Source organism: Rattus norvegicus, chromosome 5 (assembly GCF_021556685.1).
Source record: "Rattus norvegicus strain SHRSP/BbbUtx chromosome 5, alternate assembly SHRSP_T2T, whole genome shotgun sequence".
Classification (NCBI taxonomy): Eukaryota; Metazoa; Chordata; class Mammalia; order Rodentia; family Muridae; genus Rattus; species Rattus norvegicus.
Window position 1 is genome coordinate 148,600,678 of NC_141538.1, and position 24,450 is coordinate 148,625,127.

General features: G+C 51.7%; 1 protein-coding gene across 1 annotated transcript; it reads right to left on the reverse strand.

The window, feature by feature from the left end:
* Nucleotides 1-1,749: 1,749 nt before the first annotated feature.
* Nucleotides 1,750-24,071, reverse strand: Serinc2 (serine incorporator 2). Its single transcript, NM_001031656.3, is given in 10 exon segments — nt 1,750-2,281; nt 3,514-3,723; nt 6,418-6,553; nt 6,989-7,079; nt 9,575-9,744; nt 11,907-12,044; nt 12,446-12,525; nt 13,105-13,295; nt 13,896-14,057; nt 23,988-24,071. Coding segments are annotated over 10 exon segments (1,353 nt in total). The 5' UTR covers nt 24,027-24,071; the 3' UTR covers nt 1,750-2,145.
* Between the last annotated feature and the right edge of the window lie 379 nt (nt 24,072-24,450).

Consider the following 24,450-nt stretch of genomic DNA (forward strand, 5'->3'; position numbering starts at 1 on the left):
CAGAGGAGGCTCAGACAGGAAGGGTGGAAGCCAGGTCGCTGGGCAACAGGAGAAGAAGCTAAACAGGTTCCCTGTCCAGGCGGGCGGTGACAACTCTACCTCACCACTAGGCTAAGGAGAGTGACAACAACCTGCCTTCCCTGTGACAAGGGGAAGTCCTTCACCCACCTAGAACCGAGGCCCTTTGTTCTACCCCTCCCCCATGCCACAAGCAAGGCCCAGCCCAGCCCCTGGACTGAATGCTTTACTGACTGATCTGGGGCTAACAAACCTACAACCACAACCACTTTTGTTTTTTGTGGATTTTTTTGTTTTTTGTTTTGGTTTGGTTTGGTGCTTTTATTTGTTTGTTTGGGTTTGTTTTTGTTTTTGTTTTTGTTTTTGTTTTTGTTTTTGTTTTTGGGAGGGTCCTGTTTTTGTAACCCTGGCTGTCCTGGAACTCACTTTGTAAACCAAGCTGGCCTGGAACTCACAGAGATCTGCCTGCCTCCCTGACAAATGCTGGGATTCAAGGCCTGCGCCACCACACCCGCCAATCGACCACCTCTACAAATACACAAGGAACCCTCTGGGCATTTGTTCTCCTGAAGGAAAGAATAACACGTTTGCTGCTCTGACAACCTCACACAGAGAGGCTGGGAGACAAGCGTATCCTCCAGACCCAGCCTTAGTGAGAGAGCCTTCCTCAGCTTCACACAGACCAGTCCCACCTCACCCGGGGAAATCTGTCTAAACTGCAATGTGACTCTACCATTCAGCGGGGAGCATCCCAGCATCAGCTCACAACTTTAGGCCTTCTGCCAGCTCAGTCTCCCGGTGGCTCCTCTCTGTCTGTGGGATAGCCTGGTCTCCCCACAGCCCCTGAGTACCATGCCGCCCACATCTATCTCCTCATTCTCCTTTGACCCCACATGCCCTCGGCACCCCAGTTTGTACTTGCCCTTGAGCCCCTCATTCTTGGCCTTGTGTACCTCAGCAATTGTCACTCCTCTCTCCCGATGCTTCCTGCTCTGTTTTCAGGATGTCTACCTGAATCGCTATACTCCCCAAAACCTTGGGGTAGCTAGGAAGTCGCTGTGCGCCAAGGCAAGACTGTAGTCAGAACCCAAGCAGACCTTCAAAGAACTACCTAAGGCCACACCCACCCACAGGCCACACCCATCCACAGGCCATGCCACCCACAGGACACACCCATCCACAGGCCACACCCATAAATGGGCGGGGCACATGACCCGCAGTGCCGTGACAGGAACCTGTCTGTGACCATCACACCACTGAGCATCTCTGGCTGAGCCTGGTGCACAGGCCGCACTTCTTAAACCATTGCAGAAGCCCCTGACCAACTAGGCAGCACACTTTCCTCTAATCATTGAGGAGCTAGGTGCCCTGGCCTCCTCAGAGCCAGGCAGGCTTGGTGGCCCCAAAGTACAAGTCCTTTCTCAGGTATTTCAAGGTCCAGGAATGTTGTGGGTCTTCTCTGGCCTCCCATGGCATCAAGCCCAAGGACTACTGCTGCGCTTGCTTACAGGAGGGTATGGTGAGGTCCAGACTATGAATTCGGGGCTGAGGGGAGCAGAGGGAGTGGAGTTCCTGAGCAGACACTGTAAACAAGTGTCCTGAGGCCAGCCCTGTCCAGCTCATCACCCTCTCCAAGACCCTCATTCCAGGGATGCCCCAGCTCCCAGGTTGGCTAAGGAGGGGTGGGGCCTCACACCAGGGCTGAGGAGCTCAAGACATGGAAAGCACACATGGATACAGGCATGTTTATTGGGTGAAGTCTTAGAGACTCAGTAAGGCACATGGTCTAGGAAGGGGGTGGGCTCTGGAGGCCCCGAGCACAGGCCTTAGTGTATAAGGTGGGTACCCCTATCAGCTGAGCAGCTCTGGACCACTCTCTCCTTTCAGGCCCTCTTCTCGGGACCCTAAGAACGGGGGTTACTTCTGTCCCAGGGGTGAGTACGCATGACCATGGTCAAAGGAAGGTGGGGCTTCAATCAGAATACAATGTCCCACAGACCCCGGAGGCACTGAGAATGGAGAATCCTGACTCGGGCAGGTCCTGGAGGAGAGTGGGTAAGTGTGGCCAGCGGTGGGCTGGCCCTTGTTGAGCCCCAAGGCACCAGGTAGGCAGGCTGCAGGGCATTCTCAGCTGAAGTCTCTGTTGGGCAGGAGCAGAGGCGCCACCAGGGTCCACAGGTAGAGGAACAGCCCTGCCCAGCTGGCACAGATCTTCACCCACACCGAGGTCCACGTGCTAATCATCTTCCGGGTCTCCCCAGGGCTGGAACACACCATCGGTTCATGAGCCTGGTCCGCAATCCTGTGACCTCCGTCTTGTTCCCTGACCCAATGAGCCAGGCCGAGACATCTAAATTCAACCCTGGCTTTTACCCTGTTAACTCCAAGCTCTGTGCTTCACATTGGAGACACCTGACCTATGACCCTGGACCACAGACCCAAACTTGACCTCAACTCCAGCCTTGACTCTAGTTTGAGACCTTGACTTGACCTGACTCCTGGTCCCTCCCTTTGTCACCCTGAGCCAGGCCTGTTGATGCATACCTATAATCCCAGCACTTGGGAGGCAGAGGCAAGAAGATCAGGAGTTCAAGACCACCTTTCGCTACAGAATCAGTGTGAGACCAACCTGAGCTGCGTGAGACAAAAGTAAAACAAAAAAGCCCAAAGGTCAGTGGCCCAGGCCTGAAACCCCAGCCTCTCAGGAAGTGGGGCAGGAGGATCTCAAATTCAAGGCCCACTTGGGCCACACAGAGAAGCCCTGTCTTTAGGACCTTGTCACCGAGTTCTTTGGCTCCCCATCCCTGAGGACTGATGAACTTAACTTTAACCCTGCTTTTCCCCAACTTTGGTTCTTGATCCAATAACTCGGCCTTGGCCCCCAACCTTATTACTCCAACTTCAGCTCCTTGCCCCTCTGCTGGTTTGATTGCCTCTGAACCTCAGTGTTCACCAAAGGACCTAGTCCCAGTGTATATGGACAAACTATGGCTCCCCAATAGTCCTGACAAAGTTTCTCTGGCTCTCCTGTAGACCAGGCTGTCCTCAAACTCACGGAGATCCCTCTGTCTCTGTCTCCTGAGTGCTGGGATTAAAGATATGTGTCAACACTGCCTGATGACTCTGACTCTTAATTCAGACTTTGAGTCTGACTTTGAGCCCCATCCTAATCCTGCCCGTCCATGCATCCCACACCGGACTCCCCCGCAGTCCAGGCCTGGTTTGCAAACATAGTCGCCCTGATCATCCCAGCCTCGCCTCCTAACTATCCCCTTTGGCCTCTGAGCAAACATATCAGAAGCTGGGCCAAGAAGGCACAGAAGGGGAACTAAGGCAGAGCAGGGTTGGATTATGGGGATCTAAGGCAGACCCTGCCACCTATGTTCCCAAGCTCCAAGCAGAGACTGGGACACCCAGGAGCAGCTGGAGGAAGCACACGGTGAATACACCTGGGGCTGGCGGGGCCCTGCCACCCACCAGGCCACTGCGGCATACCTGTACCAGTTGGTAAGTGTCATCATGACATGCAGGGAGGCCAGCACCAGGCAGAAGTGGAAGAAGGAATAGCTGTAGGTGACACCGTCCTGCTCATTGTCATAGGTTCGGCCGTCACCGACGGCCACCTGCTGCTGCTGCACCATTTCTGCTGGACACTCCTCTGTCTGCATCAAGCTGTTCACCTGACGGTGGTCAGAGGATCTCAGGCTGTGGGAGAGGAAGGCAGGCTGTTAGGGCCGCTAACAGAGATGGGCGGACACAGCAGGGTGTGGTCCCACGAGCTATGGGACCGGTCACAGTACTAGGTGATCTTGGCTCCTTCCCAGGAACCAACAAACTGTTCAGACCCTCAGCTCTACTCCAATTCCTTATGTCCCCAAGTAAAATACACCCTCTGTGAACCCTGGACTCCTCAACGTGTCTCACGAATGCTCTGAACAGGGTATAGACTAGTATTTGTACCATTCCCAGAACAGGTGCTAGATACTGAGTACGGAGTACTGAGTACCAAGTACCAAGTATTGAAAATCACCAAACTAAGAACTGATTAAGTTTTTGTCACAAACTAGGGTCTTCTAGGAAGAGGGAACCTCGATTGAGGAATTGCCTCTATCAGAACAGCTTCTAGGTAGTCTTTGGGACATCTTATTGATTAATTGCCAAAGCAGGAGGCGCCAGAAGGACTCAGCTCACTGTGGGTGGTGCCACCATGGACAGGTGGCCCTGGACTATAGAAGAAAGCAGGCTGAGTAAGCCATAGGGAGCAAGTCAGAAACCAATGCTCCTCCACAGCTCCTGCCTCAGCGTCTGCTTCCTTCCAGGTCCCCACCTCGAGTCCTGGTTCTGACATCTTTCCACGATGGAATGGTTGTAGCCTGGAAGCGTAAGCTGAGGTAAATCCTTTCCTCCCAAGTTGCTTTTGATTGCAGTATTTATCACAGCAATGGAAGGAAATTTATACAATTGTTTTTGAGGGTGGAGAGTGTATGTGTATGTGTGCGTGTGTATATGTGGGTGTCCTTGCCTGTAGTAACATTGTATGTGTGTGCACACGCATGCATATATGTGCGCATGCGTGTGTGGTTTGTGCATGTGTGCATGTGTGTGTGTGTGTGTGTAAACACTTGTGTAAGCCAGATGATGTTAGGTTTCCCCCTCAACTGCTCAGCTGTTTTATTTTTCTGAGGCAGGGTCTCTCATTGGTCCTGGGAGTTGACATTTCAGATTCACGGAGACTGCCCCTGTTCCCACCCTGCAGGGCAAGGGTCACAGTAGTGTGCTTCAGGTATATGCTGGAGACCCACGCTCGGGCCGTCATGTTCACGCAGCCGTACGCTATCCACTGCACCATCATCCCGGAACTCTGGTTGTTTTGTATGACCGTCTGACGTATTCCACGCTGGCCCGGAACTCAGTCACGATAGAGCCCAGGCTGTTCTAAACCTCACAGCAACCCTCCCTCCTGCCTCTGCCTCCCAAAGGTTGGAATTACAGGCGTGAGCCATGTCTGGAAACCTGAAACTTTACTAGTCTTAGGGATTTTGTTTTAGCAATTGCTTTCATGTTTATGGAAAAGAAGGCGGGGCAAAGGGGCCAGTACCAGAGCACTGGCCTATCACAAGCAAAGCCCCGGCCGGCCTGATCTCAGCATTGAAAAGAAAGCCAAACAATGCCATAGGCTGTCAAGGTGGCTCGGTGAGGTAAAAGGGCTTGGTGCACAAGCCTGGTGACTGAGTTTCTTCCTTAGAATCCATGTGAAGGAGGGAACAGACTCCACTGACCTCCACATGTGTGCCGTGGTCCATGCATTTCCACATACACGTCATGCTCACATATGCAAGGAGACCTTTTAAAAGGCCTGGACTTTATTTTCTGGGTGCCGGCCTTTCCTGGGCTTTCCATTGGCTAATGAAGGAGTCAGTGCATTAGACACTTGGGAGTTCCTTTTAATTTGAGTTTTCTTTTTTCAATCTTATTATTTTTTATGTTCATTGGTGTTTTGCCTGCTTGTCTGTCTACACAAGGGTACCAGATCCCTTGGAACTGGAGTTACAGACAGTTGTGAGCTGTTTCGTGGGTGCTGGGAATTGAACCCGGGAACCTTAACAACAGAGCCATCTCTCCAGCCCCTTACTTGGAATTGTCTACAGCTTGTGTCTTTTTTTTTTTTTTTTTTTGTTCTTTTTTTTTCGGAGCTGGGGACTGAACCCAGGGCCTTGCGCTTCCTAGGCAAGCGCTCTACCACTGAGCTAAATCCCCAATCCCTACAGCTTGTGTCTTAATACATTGATTCCTTTTCTGTTTCTATTGGTCCATAGCATTGGTTTTTTTTTTTTTCTTTTCTTCGGAGCTGGGGACCGAACCCAGGGCCTTGTGCTTCCTAGGCAAGCGCTCTACCACTGAGCTAAATCCCCAACCCCCATAGCATTGTTTTAATGAATGGTATAAGAAAAAATTTTTCACAAAAAAGAATAAACAGGACCGGGGACATGGCTCAGAGGGTCAAGTCACCAGCTGCCAAGCTTGATGACCTGAGTTCAATCCCCGGGGAGAGAGCCAACTAAAAGGGCCATTTTCTTGATTAATGATTGATGTGGGAGGGCCCAGCCTCCTGTGGGAAGCGCCACCCCTGGGCTGATGGGCATGGATTGTATAAGAAAGCAAACTATCTTTTTTTTTTTTTTGGTTTTTTTTTTTTTTTTTTTTTTTTTTCGGAGCTGGGGACCGAACCCAGGGAGCAGTGTTCCGCCATGGTGGACTGTGATTGAAATGTATAAGTCAAACGAGCCTTTTCCTCACCATGCTGGATTTGGTTGTGGTGTTTATCACAGCCGTAGAAAGCTCCCGATCCTCCCTCCCTCCCCACGCAGCACCCCCTCCCAGAGCACAAGCCCGTGGTACCTAATGAAGAAGGTGCACAGAATGAAGATGACGAGGCCCACAATGCTCGGGGCGTCCCACCACACTGTGCTGTAGTCCTCCAGGCTCACCTGGCCCGTCCCGTTCTTAGTGGGCAGGTGAGGGTTGCATTTTTGGTCTGGGAAAGGAACACAGACACCTTGAACCTTTAGCTGACTAGATCTAGGAGTCAGGGGACTTTGAGGACAGCCAGAGAGCTGACTAAAGAGAATAGACAGACAAGCAGGCAGGTAGGCAGGCAGGCAGGCAGGCAGGCAGGCAGGCAGACAGACAGACAGACAGACAGACAGACAGACAGACACACACACACACACACACACACACACACACACACACTTGACCTTTTAAGGCCCAGCAGCAGATAGCACATGGCAGATACAATGAAAGACAAACAATTCCAGGAGCAGATGAGAACCTCCTGCTCACCCCTACCCCCACCCCACCCCACCCTCTACCCACACCCACACCCTGTGCCTCTGGGTATCCCAGACACCTGCGATGTCCCTCACACTTCAGGAGGCCGCACTGGAGTAGCGGCCTGACACACACTCACCAGGGACGTTGGATAGGGCAGACCAGGTGACAAACATTGTATACAAGGTTACGACAGAGGCTTGTAGCAGACCTGAGTTAGGCTGGGCACTCTGGCAATAAAAGTTCAAAGGTAAGAGCCCAGGCCACTCAGCGCACCAGACCACCCACCACTCCTTCCCACCCCAAACTGGAACCCTAATTCTTTCTCCTGAAACCCCCAGATAACCAGCACCCTTTCTTCTGCAAAAGTTCAGGTTAGCTTCTCCTGTCTGCTCAGTTTCACTTGCCCATACCCCACTGTCACACCCCAGACACCCCGACATTCAAACCTCTTGCCCCTCTGTGGCTTTGAAACCAGACATATTGCTGGCCCCTCTGCCTGGGGGGAGAGGGGGGAGAGCTGGAGAGAGGGAAATGAGGCCCTGGGCTCCTGCTATGGTAACTCATGCCCTACCAGCTCCCTGCCTGTGATCCACGAAGCTCTGTAACTAAACTCCTTTTGTTTGGCCTTGAGTCCTATTGCTGGATTTCCCCCAACTCCACATGCACAACCTCGATTCGAATCCCAGCCCCACTGTTTACTAGCCTTGCTAACTCTCCTCTTCTTCTTCTTGCAGAAGGGTATGTGTGTGAGTGAGTGACGGTGTGAGAGAGAGCATGCATATGGGCGAGTGTGTGAGTGTATGTGTGTGTGTGAGTGTGCACGTACCTGTGTGTCTGTATGTTTGTGCGTGTATGAAAGAACATGAGTGTGAGTGTGTGTGTGAATGTGTATGTGTGTGAGTGTGAGTTTATGCATGTGTATGAGAGTGTGTATGACTGTGTGTGTGAGTGTATGTGTGTGAATGTGTATGTGTGTTCGTGAGTATGAGTGTATGTAAGCGTGAAGGTGTGTTTGAGAGTGTGTGTGTGAGAAAGAGTCAGCATGTGTGTGTATGTGTGTAAATATGTGTGTGAATGTGTATGTATGTGCGTGAGTATGAGTGTATGCATGTGTGTATAAGTGTGTGAGTGTGTGTGTGAATGTGTATGTGTGTTTGTGTGTGTGAATATGTATGCATATATGCATGAGTGTGAGTGTACAAGTGTGTGTGTATATATGAGTGTGTGCATGTGTGTGAGTGTGTGCATGTGGGTGTGTTTGAGAGTGGCTGTGTGAGAAAGTCTGCATGTGTTTGTGTGTGCACGCACGTGTGTGTGTGTGTGTGTGTGTGTGTGCACATGCAGATGAAGGTCAGAGGGCAACCTAGGCTGTTGTCCCTCAGGAACCATCATTGCCTTTGTTTTTTGAGAGACAAGGATTCTCAGTAGGACCTGGTGCTCACCAATGTGACTGGACTGGCAGTCCCTGCCTCCCAGCTCTTGGGTTACAAGCACACCTGACCTTTCTGACTTGATGCTGGGTATCCAGACTCTCACGCTGGCACTGAGCCATCCCCACCCCCTTTTACTCCTTTAAGCCCATTCATTTCTTAGTGAAGCAGAGATGACAATCTGAGGAGTGAGAGACACAGGTGACAGGTGCCAGTAACGGCTGTCTCCTCCCCTCCTCCTTCCTGTACTTCCTCACAGCAGAGCCTGGTGACAGCAGGTGTCCACCCAATGAGCCCCATGTGCATCTCCCTTCACAGGCTCCAACCTTCACCATGGGAAATGAAGGCTCTGAGCAGAAGAGAGGCTCCCAACCTCTGAACTAATGAGTACGCGTGCACGCACACACACACACACACACATATGCACTCACACACACACTCTCTTACTCTCTCTCTCACACACACACTTACACACATACACACTCACACACACACTCTTACTCTCTCTCACACACACACTCACACACATACACACACACTCACACACATACACACTTACACACACACTTACTCTCTCTCTCTCTCTCTCTCTCTCTCTCTCACACACACACACACACACACACACACACACACACACACAAAACTTAAGCTACCTGTGAACGCTGAGATCCAAACTGGGAAGTCCTTGTGGGTATATTCAGGGGTTAGGGAGACTCTCTAGAGAACAAAGGACCATTCTGCCAGTCCTGTCCATTGTCACAGAGTGTCTGGGACAGGATGTCAGGAAATTGCACCCCATTCCCCAATACCTCCATTTGAACTCTGAACATCATTTTTCTTGACTGGTACAACATTGGTTACTATAGCAACAGCTGGAGTCGACTTGAAACCTATCTGCCTAGTCAGAACTCCATCCTGACAGCAACCCTAAAAGGACATTCTCCACTTCAGGAGAGAGGGGCACAGCACTGTTAAAAGCACTTCCGGGGGCTGGGGATTTAGCTCAGTGGTAGAGCGCTTACCTAGGAAGCGCAAGGCCCTGGGTTCGGTCCCCAGCTCCGAAAAAAAGAACCAAAAAAAAAAAAAAAAAAAGCACTTCCGTAGGACTGGAGAGATGGCTCAGCGGTTGAGAGCACTGACTGCTCTTCCAGAGGTCCTGAGTTCAATTCCCAGCAACCACACGGTGGCTCACAAGCATCTGTAATGAGATCTAGCGCCCTCTTCTGGAGTGCAGGCGTACATGCAGGCAGAACATCTGCAAAAGGCTTTGCTCGCCCAATGCGCAGGCTCACCTGGACTTTGGGCAGGACAGCAATGATGGAGACGCAGACACAGAAGGTGAGGTTGAGGCCGATGAAGACCTTGCCCTCGTGGCAGGCACCAGACTCCGTGTAGTAGACGAACATCAGTGCCACGGCGGCAATGGACAACAGGTAAAAGAGGAAGGTGAAGAAGAAAAGGCCTGGGCGGAAGGGCGCAGAGCAATGCTCAGATGCAGGGGGCAGAGGAAGGAGCACCGACCACCCAAGCTGCTCTCCTACCACAGGCCTCAGTTTCCTAACATACGGAGTGGCTTCCCACGGCGCCTTAGTGAGTTCCTTCCCAATCCAACCCATAATGACTTTCGTGCTATGTGGAGGTGACGCTGAGTGCAATAAATACTAACTACGCTGTAGAAGACATCATTGCTCCGCTGTCATTCAAAGGCATTTGCAGGGCTGGAGAGATGGCTACAGATCAGCACTCGAGAGCACTCTTCGCCCTTACAGGGTTCAGTTCCCGACACCCGAATGATGGCCCACGACCATCCGTGACTCCAGTCCCAGGGGATGCGACAGCCTTTGCTGACCTCAAGACCACATAGAATATGAGACCCAGCCTTTATACATCATTATATGTTTGATCTCTGTCTAAAGACAACTTCGACAGCCTTGTAGCTTGAATGTGCTACAATTTTGTAATCTAGAAAAATAGTTAACAACGACTAATCCAGCAATAAACCCAGGCTCCAGTTCAAACTCAAAACATTCCGGTTTTTTGTTTTTTGGTTTTTTTGTTTGTTTGTTTTTTGTTTTGTTTTTTTTCTGTGGCTGAGGACCGAACCCAGGACCTTGCGCTTCCTAGGCAAGCACTCTACCACTGAGCCAAATCCCCAACCGCAACATTCCGTTTTCTAAAATAGTCTCGTTGATTTGGTGGTTGTTGCCGTTGCTGCTGCCCCTGCTGTTGCTGTTGCTTTGAGATGGGGCGTCTCTATGCAGTCATGGTGTCCTGGAACTCACTCTGTAGACCAGGCTGGCCTCGAACTCACAGAGATCCATCTGCCTCTGCCTCCAGAGTGTTGGGATTAAGCTATGTGTCACCACGCTGGGACCTTTATTGTGTTTTTTGAGAGGGGGGTGTGTTTCATGTAGCTCAGCCTAACCTCCAACTCATTATTTAGTAGAGGCTGGCCTTGAACTCTCCACCCTCCTTTTCCCACCTCCCAAATGCGGCTTACAGGTGTGAGGATCATATCTAGCTTCTTTACCTTTTTTTTTTTTTTTTTTACACAAAAAGCACAATGTGAATTGGGTTGTGGTGGCACATGCCTTTAATCTCTTTAAAATTATTATTGCCCATGTGCGTGCGTGCGTGCGTGCGTGCGTGTGTGTGTGTGTGTGTGTGTGTGTGTGTTGATGTGTGGGGGCGCATGTGCCATGGCACACATGTGAAAGTCAGAGGACAACTCTGGATTCTCTAAGGGGTCTCTTCTCCCACATTTATGTAAGTTCTGGGGACCGAATTCAGGTCACTAGGTTTGTGTGACAAACACTTTCATCATTTTTGCCACTGTCATAGTTAACTTTAACTGTTAACTAGGCAAAGCCTAGAGTCACTTGAAAAAGGAGTCACAAATGAAGAGCTGTCCAAATCAAATCAACCTGTGGGAAGCCAACGTCTGTGGGAGATTGCCTTGCTTATTAATCGGTGTAGGAGGGCCCAGCCCACTGTGGGCGGCTCAATTCCCTAAGCAGGTGGTCCTCAGCTGTGTAAGGCGGCTAATTAAGCATGAGCCTGTGAGCAGTCAGTTAACAGCATACTTCTGTGGCTTCTTCTTTCCTTCCTTTCTCTTCTTTCTTTTGTCTTGAGACCATGTTCCTTTAGCTGTCCTGAATGCTCTGTAGAGCAGGCCAGCCTTGAACTCAGAGGCCTGCCTCTCCCTCCCAAGTGCTGAGACTAAAGGCATGTGCCACCACCACCCAGCTCACATTGTGCTTTTTTGTGTGGGTTCTGCGAATATAAACTCACGTCGTCATATTTTAGAAGAGCAATAGGTGCTAGCCCAGCCTTTCTTGCAGACTTACAATAAGTGCCAGAAATTCAGCAGGGCAATCTGCTGCTAGGATTTCAATGACCAGACACCACTTAAAGTATACTTAAGTCACCACCAAAAGAGCCTGGCCCATTTTCTGCTGTGTGCAGTCTGTCCTACAGAAGCTACTGACCTCACCCCCCTCACGGTCCCTCAGGCAGCTTCCCACAGTCAGTCTCTTCCTCCACCTCTCCCCAGACTTCCTCAACTCCAGACCCCGATACGTGAGGCACCGAAGCCCTCGGTGTGGAGGCCAGCACGGCACTGACCTGCGTACCAGACAGGAGAATCACACTCCTCGGCCTTACACAGCCACCGCTGATTCCAGGAGTGAGCAAAGTCAATGAACAGGATCAGCTGGATGAGGATGAAGAGGAAGGAGCCCACGACGCCAAAGTAGAACCAGACTGTGGGGAGAGGGCTGTGAGGCAGGTTGTTGGGGCCACAGGAGCAGCTGTGAGGACAGCAGGTCCCCAGGGTTTCTAGCATAACTTCAGTCAGGTGTTTTTTCTCGAACACAGACTCATCCAGTTGTCCCTAATACCATACTCTGCATGGGGGACACCCAGAAAAGTAGGGTCCCCCTCTCTTGGTTTGGCCAAGTAGAGCTCATGACAGATGGTCCCCCAGACTGAGTTACCCGAAGGCGTCAAAGCCAAGCAGCAGGATGCTATCTAGTGAAGGGGGTGTGGGGGACCAGCTGCTACCTGGAGTCCATGAGATGCCAAGGCAAAGAGCCACCCACCCTACCACCCACCCACCACCCTCCTTGCTGCCCTTCCCCTCCGCTGTCCCTGGAGCCACCTACTCTTGGGAAAGGAGCCATCAGGGATGTAGAAGGCACCCACGGTGATTCCCACAAGGATCAGGAATTTAAAAAACCAAAACCTGCAGGAGAAACGAGGAGAGCTGAGTGGTGGGTAGCAGGAGAGTTGAGTGGTGGGCCACAGGGACATACAGAGCCAAAGCAGAGGCAGCCTAGAAACTCCACCCCCGCAAGAAGCAGGGTGGGGGAGAGGTGAAGGGCCTTCCTGGGGATCTGATAGACATAGGTTCTTTCCCTTTTTGAGAAAAAGCCTGGAGCTCAGGTCAGTGCGAAGAACCAAGCAATGAAACTGTTATTAAACTGCTGTGTGAGCTCAGGTAAACGGCTACCCTCTCTGAGCTTTTCCCTCATTTGAAAAATGGATGCCAGTAGGGGTTGGGGAGATAGTGCAATTGGTGAAGTGATTGTCCTGCAGGCAGGACGACTGACATTTCATCTCCAGTCATGACATAAAAACCCAGACATGCTTGTTCCTAGGGGCTGGCTAGCCAGGCTAGGAGAACCAGCCCCAGGGAGTGTGGACGGCTCCTAGGAACAGCTGAGGCTGACCTCGGGCTTGTAATGGGTGGGGTCTAGAGATCTCTGGGTCAGGAATTGGGGAGAAAAGCCCACAGGGGGAGTGTGCCAGGGTCACCCCTCACCCATTCTGGATGGCTGCTCGCGGGTCCCGGCTACTGCGGACGCAGATCATTAACATCATGAAGAGGAAGAAAAAGGCTGCTGTGGCAAAGCACATACGGTAGACAGCGCGGAAACCCAGCAGGGAGCCACAGTCCAGGGGCCCCTGCAGGACCACGGGTTGCTGGGCCCTGTCCTCACACACCCAGGGCAGCTGCGGAGACAACAGGGAGGACTGAGGACCCCACCCACCAGAACCCTGCAGTCTCTCATCAAGTCTGAGCCTGCCTCCGTCTCTAAGGCATGTTTCCCATCCCGCGTTGGTCTGAACACTAAGAAAGGCCACCCAGGTGCCAATCCCATCACGGCTCCCGCCTAGGTGACCATTTCCCTGACGCCCCCGCCATCACCACCACCCCACTCCCATCACCTACTCTGTTTGAATACTGCGACGTGTGAAGCCCTGCTTCCCAGAACGGTCTCCCCCTCCTGCCTTCTGTAGAACACCTAAGAAGCCCACGGAACCCCGGGAGAGTCGGTCTCTCGACGGACTCCGCAGGGATCCACACCTATGCACAGACCAAGGCAAGATTCCCACCCTGGGCTTCAGCACTCTCGGGGAGACGCACTCCCGGGACCTGCCTGTAGAGGGCAGCGGTGACGAATAGGATTCTCCGCGGAGATCCACCCTGTTCAGGTGTCCTCCTACCCCAGCCACCTGCACAACATCGGTACCAGGAACTTCAACCACCTACCTTTGCCTGTGGAGGGTGGAACGGTCCGGGCGCCTCCCTAGCCCTTTCCAGACACTCACCTTGTAAAGCTGACTCTCCACTCCGGGGCTCAGCATGATGATAGACACCAGCACCCCCAAGAAGAGGAAGCCGGTGAAGAGGAGGCGGCTCACCGTGGAGTTGCGGGTTGAGGGGCAGCAGCTGCATAGGATGCAGGGTGCAGAGCCACAGAGGCAGGATGCCTAGGGAAAACAGGAACGGTAGCCTCATTAGTCCCTTTCCCCACGTGAGCACGCAGCACCCCCCACCCTCCAGCTGCCGCATCCAAGTCGTCAAGTCTGTAATGAACTCATTTAACCTTCTAGCTAGGGACTAAAACTGAATCCATGCAGGACCACAAAGCCCATAGGCAGAAGAAGAGGACTGGGGACACACTCTTTATCGTTAAGGGGGAGTGGTTAAAAAGAAATCCAGAGGGCCAGCTGTCACTGATGATTGTCATCTTCCATAAAACGGGGTGGGGGGTGTCACAACGGTAGTCACAGGTAGTCCTGAGAATGAAGCAAGGTGTTTAAAACTGGTTTTTGTTTGTTTTTAAAGACATTTTTAAAAAAATATTTATTTTGTGTATGTAAGTCTTCAGACACACCAGAAGAGGGCATCAGATATCATTACAGATGGTTGTGAGCCACCATGTAGTTGCTGGGAATTGAACTCAGGACCTCTGGAAGAGCAGTCAGTGCTCTTAATCTCCAGCCCTGTTTGTTTTTTAAGGTGTATTTATGTTATGTACATTTGATGTTTTGCTTGCATATACATCTGCAGTCCAGAAGGCATTGGATTGGATCTCTTAGATCCAATGGTTGTGAGCTGCCAGGTGGTTGCTGGGAATTGAACTCAGAACCCCTAGAAGAGCAGCCAGTGCTCTTAACCACTGAGCCATCTCTCCGGCCTTGGGTGTTTAAACTGTAAATCCCAGCCAGGTGTGGTGGCTCATGCCTATAATCCTTGGGGCAGGACGATCAAGAGTTCAAGGCCAGCCTCAGCTATGTAGTGAGTTTGAGGCCTACCTCAGTGACATGAGACCTGTCACAGACAGACAGACAGTCAGACAGACAGAATGCAAGCTCCTTGAGAGCCCTGTCTCTTCCTCGGTTCATTTTTCTCTACGACTCTAATGTTCTTTGTACCTTCCTTGTAACAAGGACGGATATTTATTTATTTACCTGTTTGTTTGTTTGTTTATTTATTTATTTATTTTGGTCTGCTTCGTTCACAGGATCAGACCCAGACATGATATCGGGAACCTACTAGAGAATCATAAACTACGTGTCCAATGAACTTGAAGTGTCCAGTAAGGAACCAGATGCGTGCTAAGGCAGGCACCCAAACACCGGGAACAGAGACTTCTCTGCAGCTGTGTTTTGCCTGGGGCTGACCTCATTCTGGGCAGCAGGTGGTGATGTAATGCTTCCCATCACCCACCATCCAACCTGCAGCTTTCCTGGGCTGAAACCACTGAGTGAGTGAATAGGGAGGCTATACCATAACTGAGTCACTGAAGGGGAGACTCTCTCCTCTGGAAAGCCAGTCCCTTCAAGCACAAGCCTTGAGGAAACAGCCTCCCTGGCCAGCCACAAACAGTCCAAGTCCTCACCCAGGTATTTAAGAACCCAAGAGCAACAGTCTTTGGTGGATCTTAAGACCTTACACCAAACGTTGTCCACATTTAATAAACTATTCAGGTCCACTTCTATGACAAAGCTAACCAGGCTGGTTTTGACTGGGTAATGGCAAGTCTTAGAAGGCCTCCTTGAGGAAGTTGCGTAAAGTGAGGACCTAAAGGACCAGGAGGTAATGCCAGGGCCAGAGGGGAAAGCACTCCTACCCCAGGGCATCAGAGGAAGGAGTATGGAGAAGGCATGGTGTGTCCTCTGACATGGTGGTGGGACCAGACATGCAGCCTGCCCATGGGACCCTGGTTTTCATCCACAGGACAGTGGGCATCCTCTGAGGGTACACAGCCCCAAATGCAGAAACGACCTCATCCATAGGATCAACTTGACTGACTGAAGCTTCTGAGGCTCTGGCTCCTCTGAGAACTTTCTGGATCCGTTGGGACACAACACTGTTGCTGCCTTTCCATCTGCCTCTTCTCTCAGATTGAAACCGTCCTGGGAAACTCTGTCACTAACAAGGCCAAATGCAACAAGGATGCTGAATGCCGCACAAAGACTGTTCTCCAGTCCAAGTCACAGGCTCCGCCCTTCCGGCAACTTCCGGCCACACCTTCCGGTTGTTCCCTGAAGCCCAGCCTCCTAGCTATAGCCATCTTGGAATGAGCCTGAGAGATGTCTCATTTTACACATGAGGATGATGAGGTTAAAGGTTAAAGGGCTTAGCACAGGTCATACAGCAACACCTTCACAGCAAGGAAGCTGGGAGACAGAAGTGATCGGAAGGGTTAGCTGCGGGGCCGGTGGAAAGCACTCCATCCACGCACAGCACACTTCCTGTCTGAGAAAGTGAAACCGATGCAGGGCACAGCCACGCATCCCATAATTTCCAGCACGCAAGAGCCTGAGAGCTAAGAAAGAGGACCATTAGTTTAAAACTAATCTGGGCTAAACAGTGCATTTGAAGCCAGCCCACTTACCCCCTTCACCACCCCTAAAAAAGTGTCATATAACCGAGGTCTGTAAGTCAGCCTAGGAGACTGTGCTGCCACGGGCCAGGCTTTGCACAGACACACCGTTGCCCAGCCTAAGGCTCCCAGATGAGAGTGCTGTTTAATCTCTAACCTTGTCAGTCAAGCAAACAATCCCTACTAGGCTGGAGGAAACCCCTCCCACCTCACATGCGTGACTCCACCTAGGCCCCACCTCTGACTCGGTACACTTTCTCTTTGTGACACTTGGAATGGACACGCCACCAGGTTCACTCAAGATGCAGCTTCAATTCGCTCTGGTTCATAGAGGTCAAAACCCAGATGCTCCTCGGTGGGTGGGGGGGGCTCCTGATACCTGAAACCTCAGCGTGTCTGGAGCCTAATGCATACCCAGAGGGCCCAGGTTAAGAGAGACACGGGCGGGGCTGGGGATTTAGCTCAGTGGTAGAGCGCTTACCTAGGAAGCGCAAGGCCCTGGGTTCGGTCCCCAGCTCCGAAAAAAAGAACCAAAAAAAAAAAAAAAAAAAAAGAGAGACACGGGCCCACCACAGTGCTGCCCAGCACACAAATCCACCCCATTTGATCTGCCAGACACCCTGGCTCTGTCTGGACCAGTTTCCACTAGATCCCCTTCCTAAAGACACACTGGCCTCTGGACAGGAGAGAGACCCATGAGCTCACAGGAACACCGGAAGTGCACTATGGGGCTGTCCCTGTCAGGAAATAACAGGAGGAAGCTGACAACCTGGTGCCTGTCATTCACATCATGGTATTCCACAACAGGATTGTTCTACTGTGGGGGCAGGTAGGGGTGTGTGTGTGTGGTGTGTGTGTGTGCGTGTGTGTGTGTGCGTGCATGTGTGTACTCGTGCATGTGCACGTGAAATTAGATTATCATCTGCTGCTTTCACAAACATAAAAATAATAAAGGTTTTAGCCAAATGTGGCGTGAATACCTGCTATTCAAGAAGCTAAGGCAGGGGGCTGGAGAGATGGCTCAATGGTTAAGAGAACTGACTGCTCTTCCAGAGGTCCTGAGTTCAATTCCCAGCAACCACATGGTGGCTCACAACCATCTGCCCTCTTCTGGTGTGTCTGAAGAGAGTGACAGTGTACTCACAAATATAAAAAAATAAATCTTTAAAAAAAAAAAAAAGAAGAAGAAGCTAAGGCAGAAAGGTTGCAGCTCAGGGTAGCCTAGGCTACAGAGTGAGGTCGAGGCTGACCTGGGTGACTTAGTGAGATCTTATTTCAAAGTAAAAATAAATTTTAATGTCTGAAGACACAGCCCAGTAGTTAAGTGCTAAGTTGGCACAAGACTTAACTCAGTCTTCAACCCTGCAGAAACAGCGCTATTTGGTTGGCTTCAAACTTGCGCTCTCTCTCTCTCTCTCTCTCTCTCTCTCTCTCTCTCTCTCTCTCTCACACACACACACACACACACACACACACACACACACACACACGTAGGTGTGGCGGTGCATGGCTGTAAACCCAAGCACTTGGAAGGCAGAGACAATTCAGAGCCAGCCTGGGCCCCACGGGGAGATGTGTCACAAAATAAATAAATAAATTCCACCGCATGCTACAGCCTGCATGACCCGGTTCCGGTTGACATAATCCAAGCACAGAGGACAGGCATGGTATAAGGAACCCACTGAATTCATTGAGAGGGGGTTTCGGTGAGCTGGTGGGGGACCAGGGACTGAAGAACCAACATGCACAGGGATTTCAGTCTGTGGAGGTGAAAAGACGCTGCAGACGGTGCTGGAAATGGCTCCATTTCAGTATGAACAACTGTGATGTTCTTGAACTGTAAGAAAACTGACTAAAATGAAGCCAAGGGAGGCCAGGGCAGGAGCCCCTTGAGCCCCTCTGCCTGAGGTCAGTCATGGTCACACACTGAGGCCCGGCTCAAAGGAACTAGTGGCTGCCTTGTCAGTCCGTGTGTATTTTGTCACAGTACAAAGCGGAAGGCCGTGATGCAGCTCAGCTGGTGCCTGACTTGCACAACGCTTTGGTTTAGACCCTGGCTGAGGTGGTTCACAGGAGGAATAGCTGTTCAAGGTCATCCTCGGCTACATTGTGAGTCTGAGGCTAACCTGGGCTACGTGAGACCCTGAAGGAGTGGGGAGAAGAAAAAAACAGTGAGAAGGGAGTGGGAGGGGAAGGGAGAGGAGAAAAGAGAAGAGGAAAGGGGAGGGAAAAGGAAGGAAAGGTGGGGTGGGGTGGGGTGGGCAAGTTGTTTCATCTTCCTGAGCCTGCTGCCCCAACTGGGAATCAAGACTAGAGCTCGGAGGCACCGGGCGCTTGCCTTGTGCACGATGCTCTTGAGTTCGATGCCCAGCAATGCAAACAGACCGACCTGGAGGTGATAGCCCATGTGAGTACACCCAGAACGTGGGAATCAGAAGCAGGAGGATCATGGGTTCAAGGCCATCCTCAACTACATGAGTTCAAGACCACCCCAAGCGATGTGAGACCCTGTCTCAAGAAAACAAAGTACCAAGAAGGAAGGGGGATAGCAAGAGGGGGAAGAGAGGGGGAAGGACAAGAGAGCAGAGACAGCACCCACAAACTGCACTGTATCTTCAGGACTTCTGGGTTGGCTGGAGTGGTACTGGGAGGTAGCCTTTCCTCAAAGTTTACACCACGGAGTTTGGATTTCCCCTCAAAAGTTATAGGAACTCACTGCCAAGAAGAGTCGTGACAAAACTGTGGCCCCAGAATGAGGAGGCAGATGGTGGAGGAGGGGTGGAGAGAGTCACTGGCTGCTCTGAGTCACCCAGAAGAGAGAACTGACATCAGGAGACAGGATGGCAGTTATCACCGAGTGCCAGAACCGACAACAGTCACTCTGACAATGCCACTTGCCTAGGCTGGGTCATTTAACTAGGACTGTCTAAGATAAATGACAAGGCCCTTAAAGACTAAAACAAAGATCAAAGACCCCAATGGTAGGCGTTATACTGTATAACCTGGTATGATTTCATTGCTATTTAAAAGCCAAAAAACCTGGCACAGAGATGCATTCTGCAGCCTCCACAAACTACACTTCCACTGGCTAAGCCACCTCAGCCTCCAATCACAGGAGAGTCAGCTGGATGGTCCCACAGCTCTCCAGGGCGGTTCCTGAGCCAGCTTGGTCCTAACTCTTTCAGCTTTGATCTGGGGAAAGCATTCTCTCTCCCTCCCTCCCTCCCTCCCTCCCTCCCTCCCTCCTTCCTTCCCTCTTTCTCTCTCTCATCCCAATCCCTGGACTCAGTGTCCTTATCTATGAAACAGGGTCTTGGGAAGGACACTAGCCAAGCTCAGGGTCTGCATGTAGACAGCTCTGAGTTTTGTGGTGTCTCTGGTATCCCCACTTCCTCATTGGCAGTCTCAGCAACTCATCACTGTGTGTTGTTTATGGCTTGGCTGCTACACGCCAGCTTAATGTAAAATGTGTCCCTGCACCCTCCCAGTCCTGCTACACAGGTGAGGGGTGGGTCCCATTGTTCCTCCGATGGACATGGAGAAGATTATGTGCGGCCCACAGTGGGCAGGTGGGAATATGCCAAGCTGGGGTTTAAGCCCATGCCTTGTACAGTCGCTCAAATGCACAACTGTCCCTAAAAACCTGCAGGCTGTCCAGGCTGTGTGACTCACCCTCTGTGAGCCCAGCCTATCCCCTCCTCTAAGGCAGGACTCACCTGTCCAGTGCAAATGCCAGGCAGAAGTGAACATCTGGATCCCAACCAGAGAACACAAAAATCTCCCATCAACCCAGGCACCCAGAAAGTCCTGGGGTCTTCCCAACTTTTCACCAGAACTTCTCCTGGGTCAGGAGGGATGGCTCAGTGGTTAAGAGTGTTTTCCACTGTCATCGAGGATCAGAGTTCAGCACCCAGAACCCACCAGAACAAATCATGGGTCTCATGAACACCTGTAACCAAGCTTCTAGGCAGAGTGGAGACAGGAGGATAGCTGGAGCTTGCTGGCTTCCAACCTAAGCCAAGAAAACATGAGCCCCAGGTTCAAGGAGAGATCCGCCCCCGAAGGAAAAGGTAGAGAGGTCATCTGACACTTTCCTGGCTTCTGTAGATGCACATGTGTGCATGCACACAATCACACGTGCAAATAAATAAATCTTTAAAACCTTCACTCCCGAGGGGCAAGTTTTCCTGTTAGCATGGTGCTGCTGGCATTTGGGAACATCTCACTCCACCACCTAATACTGTTCCACTGTGAGGGAATCATTGAATCTCGCTGATCCAGCTTCTCCATCAGCAAAATGGAGATGGGTTTTCTGAGCCAATTCTCAGGCACAAGACTCAAGGTAAGGATGATCAAAAACTTCGGATCCCTCTTTTTATTCATTTAAAATTTAAAATTTTAGTTTTTGGTTTGTTTTTGATTCGGGGTTTCTCTGTGTCAGCTCTCACTGCCCTAGAACTCACTCTGTAGACCAGGCTAGCCTCAAACTCAGGGATCCACCTGTCTCTGCCTCCCAAGTGCTGGGATCAAAGGTGTGAACCACCACCACCACCTGGCAGGATCCTGCCATCATTTCTCAAGTGCTAAGATTATAGGTATATACCATCATGCCTAGTTTATGCCATACTGGGGATCGAACCCAGGACTTCGTCCACACTAGGCAAGTACTCTACCAAGGAAGTCACACCCCAGCCAGAAATGGAAATATCAATCATGACACTAGGGTCTTCTGTGGAGATTAAACGAAAGGACACATATACAGAGTGACAGTTACTGGTGATCGTCAATTTGACAGGATATAGAATAATCTGAGAGACGAACCTCCAGGCATGTCTATAAGGAGGGTATAACCAAGGTGGGTCGACGTATGTAAATGTGGATGACAACATTCCATGGGCTAGAGTCCCGGGCTGAAGGAAGAGAAGGAGACCTGAGTACAAGCATCTATCTCTCTCCACTTCCTGACTGTTGGGGCCGTGTGACCAGCGGCCACAAGCTCTTGCCACAAAGTCTGTTCTGTCTTACTAGACAGAACCCTCCACCTAGAAGCCAAGATAAATCCTCCCTTCCTTCAATTGCTTTCGTTGGATATTTTGTTGCAGCAAGAAAAGTAAATATTTATAAATAAATATCCTTCTTGCAATTCTGGGCCTAAGTCACAAGGTAGCTCAATTCTTAGGTGCCGACCTATAATAAGGACAGAGTGAGCCGTAGCCTCTGTTGGCATGATCATCTCTAAAACAGGGTAGCAATGCCAGAGGGCTTCAGGAAGAATCAGTGAAACAGCGTGATCCGGGACCTTAGTACAGCACCTGGCACTCTAAATGTCAACGGAAACAAAGCCAGGGGTATCCTTTACAGATGTTAGACACAAAGTAGCTTCCAATTCCACCCCCCAGAGTGTGGTGGGGGTGTGGAAGAGATGACACCTGGACCAAGAGTGAGATTTTTTTTTTTTTTTTTTGAGACAGGGACTATATATCCCAGGCTTGCTTGAAAGTCACTACGGAGTGGAAGTCGATCTTGAACTAATACCTCTACATTCTGAATACTGAGATGGCAGACATGTGTCTTCACTACATCTGGCTTCAGACTCTTAAAAATCATTTTAGATTTTTTTCATGTGCATGCTTACAAGCACGCAGTGCCCAAGGCGATCAGAGAGGTCATCGCATACCTTAGAACGGGAGTTCCAGATCGCTGTGAGCTGCCATGTGGGTGCTGGGAATCCGACGTGGATTCCAACTGCTGAGCCATCTCTCAGCTCCCTGGCTTCAGATTTTAAGCCTGACTGAATTCCCTTGTGCTTTCACTGTGCAACCTGAGGGGAGAGAGCTAACTCCCTGTAGGCTGAGGATCTGAGCAAGCCTGGCTGGCCTCAGCTCTGTAGACTGCAGACTGGGTGACTCAGAGCAGTTCTTGGCTCTGCTCTCCAGATGGAATTCTCCACCTATGTCTCCTCCAGGGTGACAACAGCTCCCACAATGCCCACTCTCTGATACACAGGAGCTGGGTGGTAATTTCCACCTCTTATCTGTCCATATCAGCAAGGGTATACCAAGGGAGGTACTGAGGTAGCCTTCAGCTCATGCATTCAGAGATAAAGAGCTAAGGACTGGCAGAACTGCCCTCACAACCCCTCTCCCAGTAGAGCACGGGTAACCAGGCAAGACCAGATGGGAATCTTGTGGCCTGTGAGTGGGAAGGTCTCCCCCCTTAACCAGGAAGCAAACCTGTCCCAGGAAGGGGTATGGGCATCAGGAAGCAATAGCCTTACTCTCATCTCAGGGTAGGGCGCAACACACACACACACACACACACACACACACACACACACACTTCAGTGGAAAGAGAAGCCCAAGAGAGGACAAGAACAGTGTCCAGGGACCCACTCCACTGCCTCCCCAGTCTGAGCTCACTCTCAGAAAATGGCTACAAAGAAAACCTCTAGATGCCCAGCTCTCGCCTGGGCACCCGCTTCTAACACGCACACAAATCAGGGACAAAGGATGTAAGTCCTAAACCTTCCTTCAGCAGCCAGCCAGAGCCCCTCTCCGCCCCTCTTTGTGTGGGGCCAGAGGGGGAGGGAGCTGTCTGAAAGAACCTCAGATTTAATGAGGGGAGGAAGGAGAAGAAAGGGGGCTGGGAAAGGGAAAGTAGGGGCCTCCCAGCCTGGTATGGCTGAATCCCCTCCCCTATGCTGGTTGCTGCCCCAAAACAGAGCTGGCCACCGGCCTGGTCCCCAACACTGGCGACCAGGTGGGTACACACAACGTCCCTCGATTTCTGGGTCTTCCCAAATCCAAAGTTTGGCACAGGTAGTCAGTGACAACCGACACCAACCTCGCTCAAGAGCGGGGTGGGAGAGGGGGGCTTCTTCCCACCCAACCCCCATCCCCTTTCCATCTTGAGCTGGAGGGGAAGGGTCCAGCGCTTCCAGGGAGAGTGCCCTAGAGTGAGCGGGCCAGACTGCGCGCCGAGAGAGGATGCAGACGGAGCTGGTTATGACGCTCAGACAGACAGACAGAGCCCTAACCCCAGAGAAGTGAACGGGACAAACACAAAAGAACAGACTGAGCCAGGCGACAGGGACAGACAGAATGACGGACGCTCTGCCAGAAAGACAGAAACGCAGGCACAGTGGGGCCGGAACCCTGCCAGTTACACAAAGAGTCCCGCACCCCTGAGAGAGACGCGCCACGCACCCGGGGGGCGCTCTGAGCTGGGGAGCGAGCAGTGGCCGCGGGGCTCCCCGCACCCGCTGCTGGCCTCAGTGTCCCGGTTCCCTGAGCGGCGGCGCCCAGGGCGCCGCGCCGCGCCCCACCCCTCCCCCGCGGTCACTCGATCCGCGACACCAGCTGTCCGGCGCACCGCGGCCAAAGCGGAGCGACTGCGGGATGAGGATAAGAAGGGCGCCGGTAGGGTCCCAGAAAGGCAAGTTTGGAGGAAGCAAAAAGAAGAAAGTACTTGGAGGAAGAAGGTAGAGAAAAAGTGAGCGGGGTCGCGGCAGGAACGGGGTGGCACTCACGCAGCTGAGCAGGGAGCAGGCTCCCAGACAGGCCCCCATGGCGGTGCGGGGCGCGGGGCGCGGGGCACCAGCCTCGGATCCCGGATCCGGTGGGACTCGGGGCGCTTTGACTGGCCCCACCCCAAGCCCATCCCCTCCCCGGCCCCGCCCCACCTGCCGAAGCCGTTCGTCACTTTCCGGCAATGCTCGGGACCTCGTAGGACTCACCTGGGACAGGTGCTGGCGCCAGACTTTACCTAAAGAGGCTGAGATGGGGAAAAGTCCAGCAACAACAGGGGCACAGCCCAACCCGACTCTGAGCTCGGATTGTATACTGAACCAAAGCAAGGATTTGGAAATAAATCTGGATTTGAACTTCACCAGGGCCATTGTGTGACCGACTCCAGAATACTGTCACTGTTAGAGGATGTAAGAGGTGGTCTTTCTTCCCTGCCATCCTTGAAACTTGGCACAAAACCTCGGC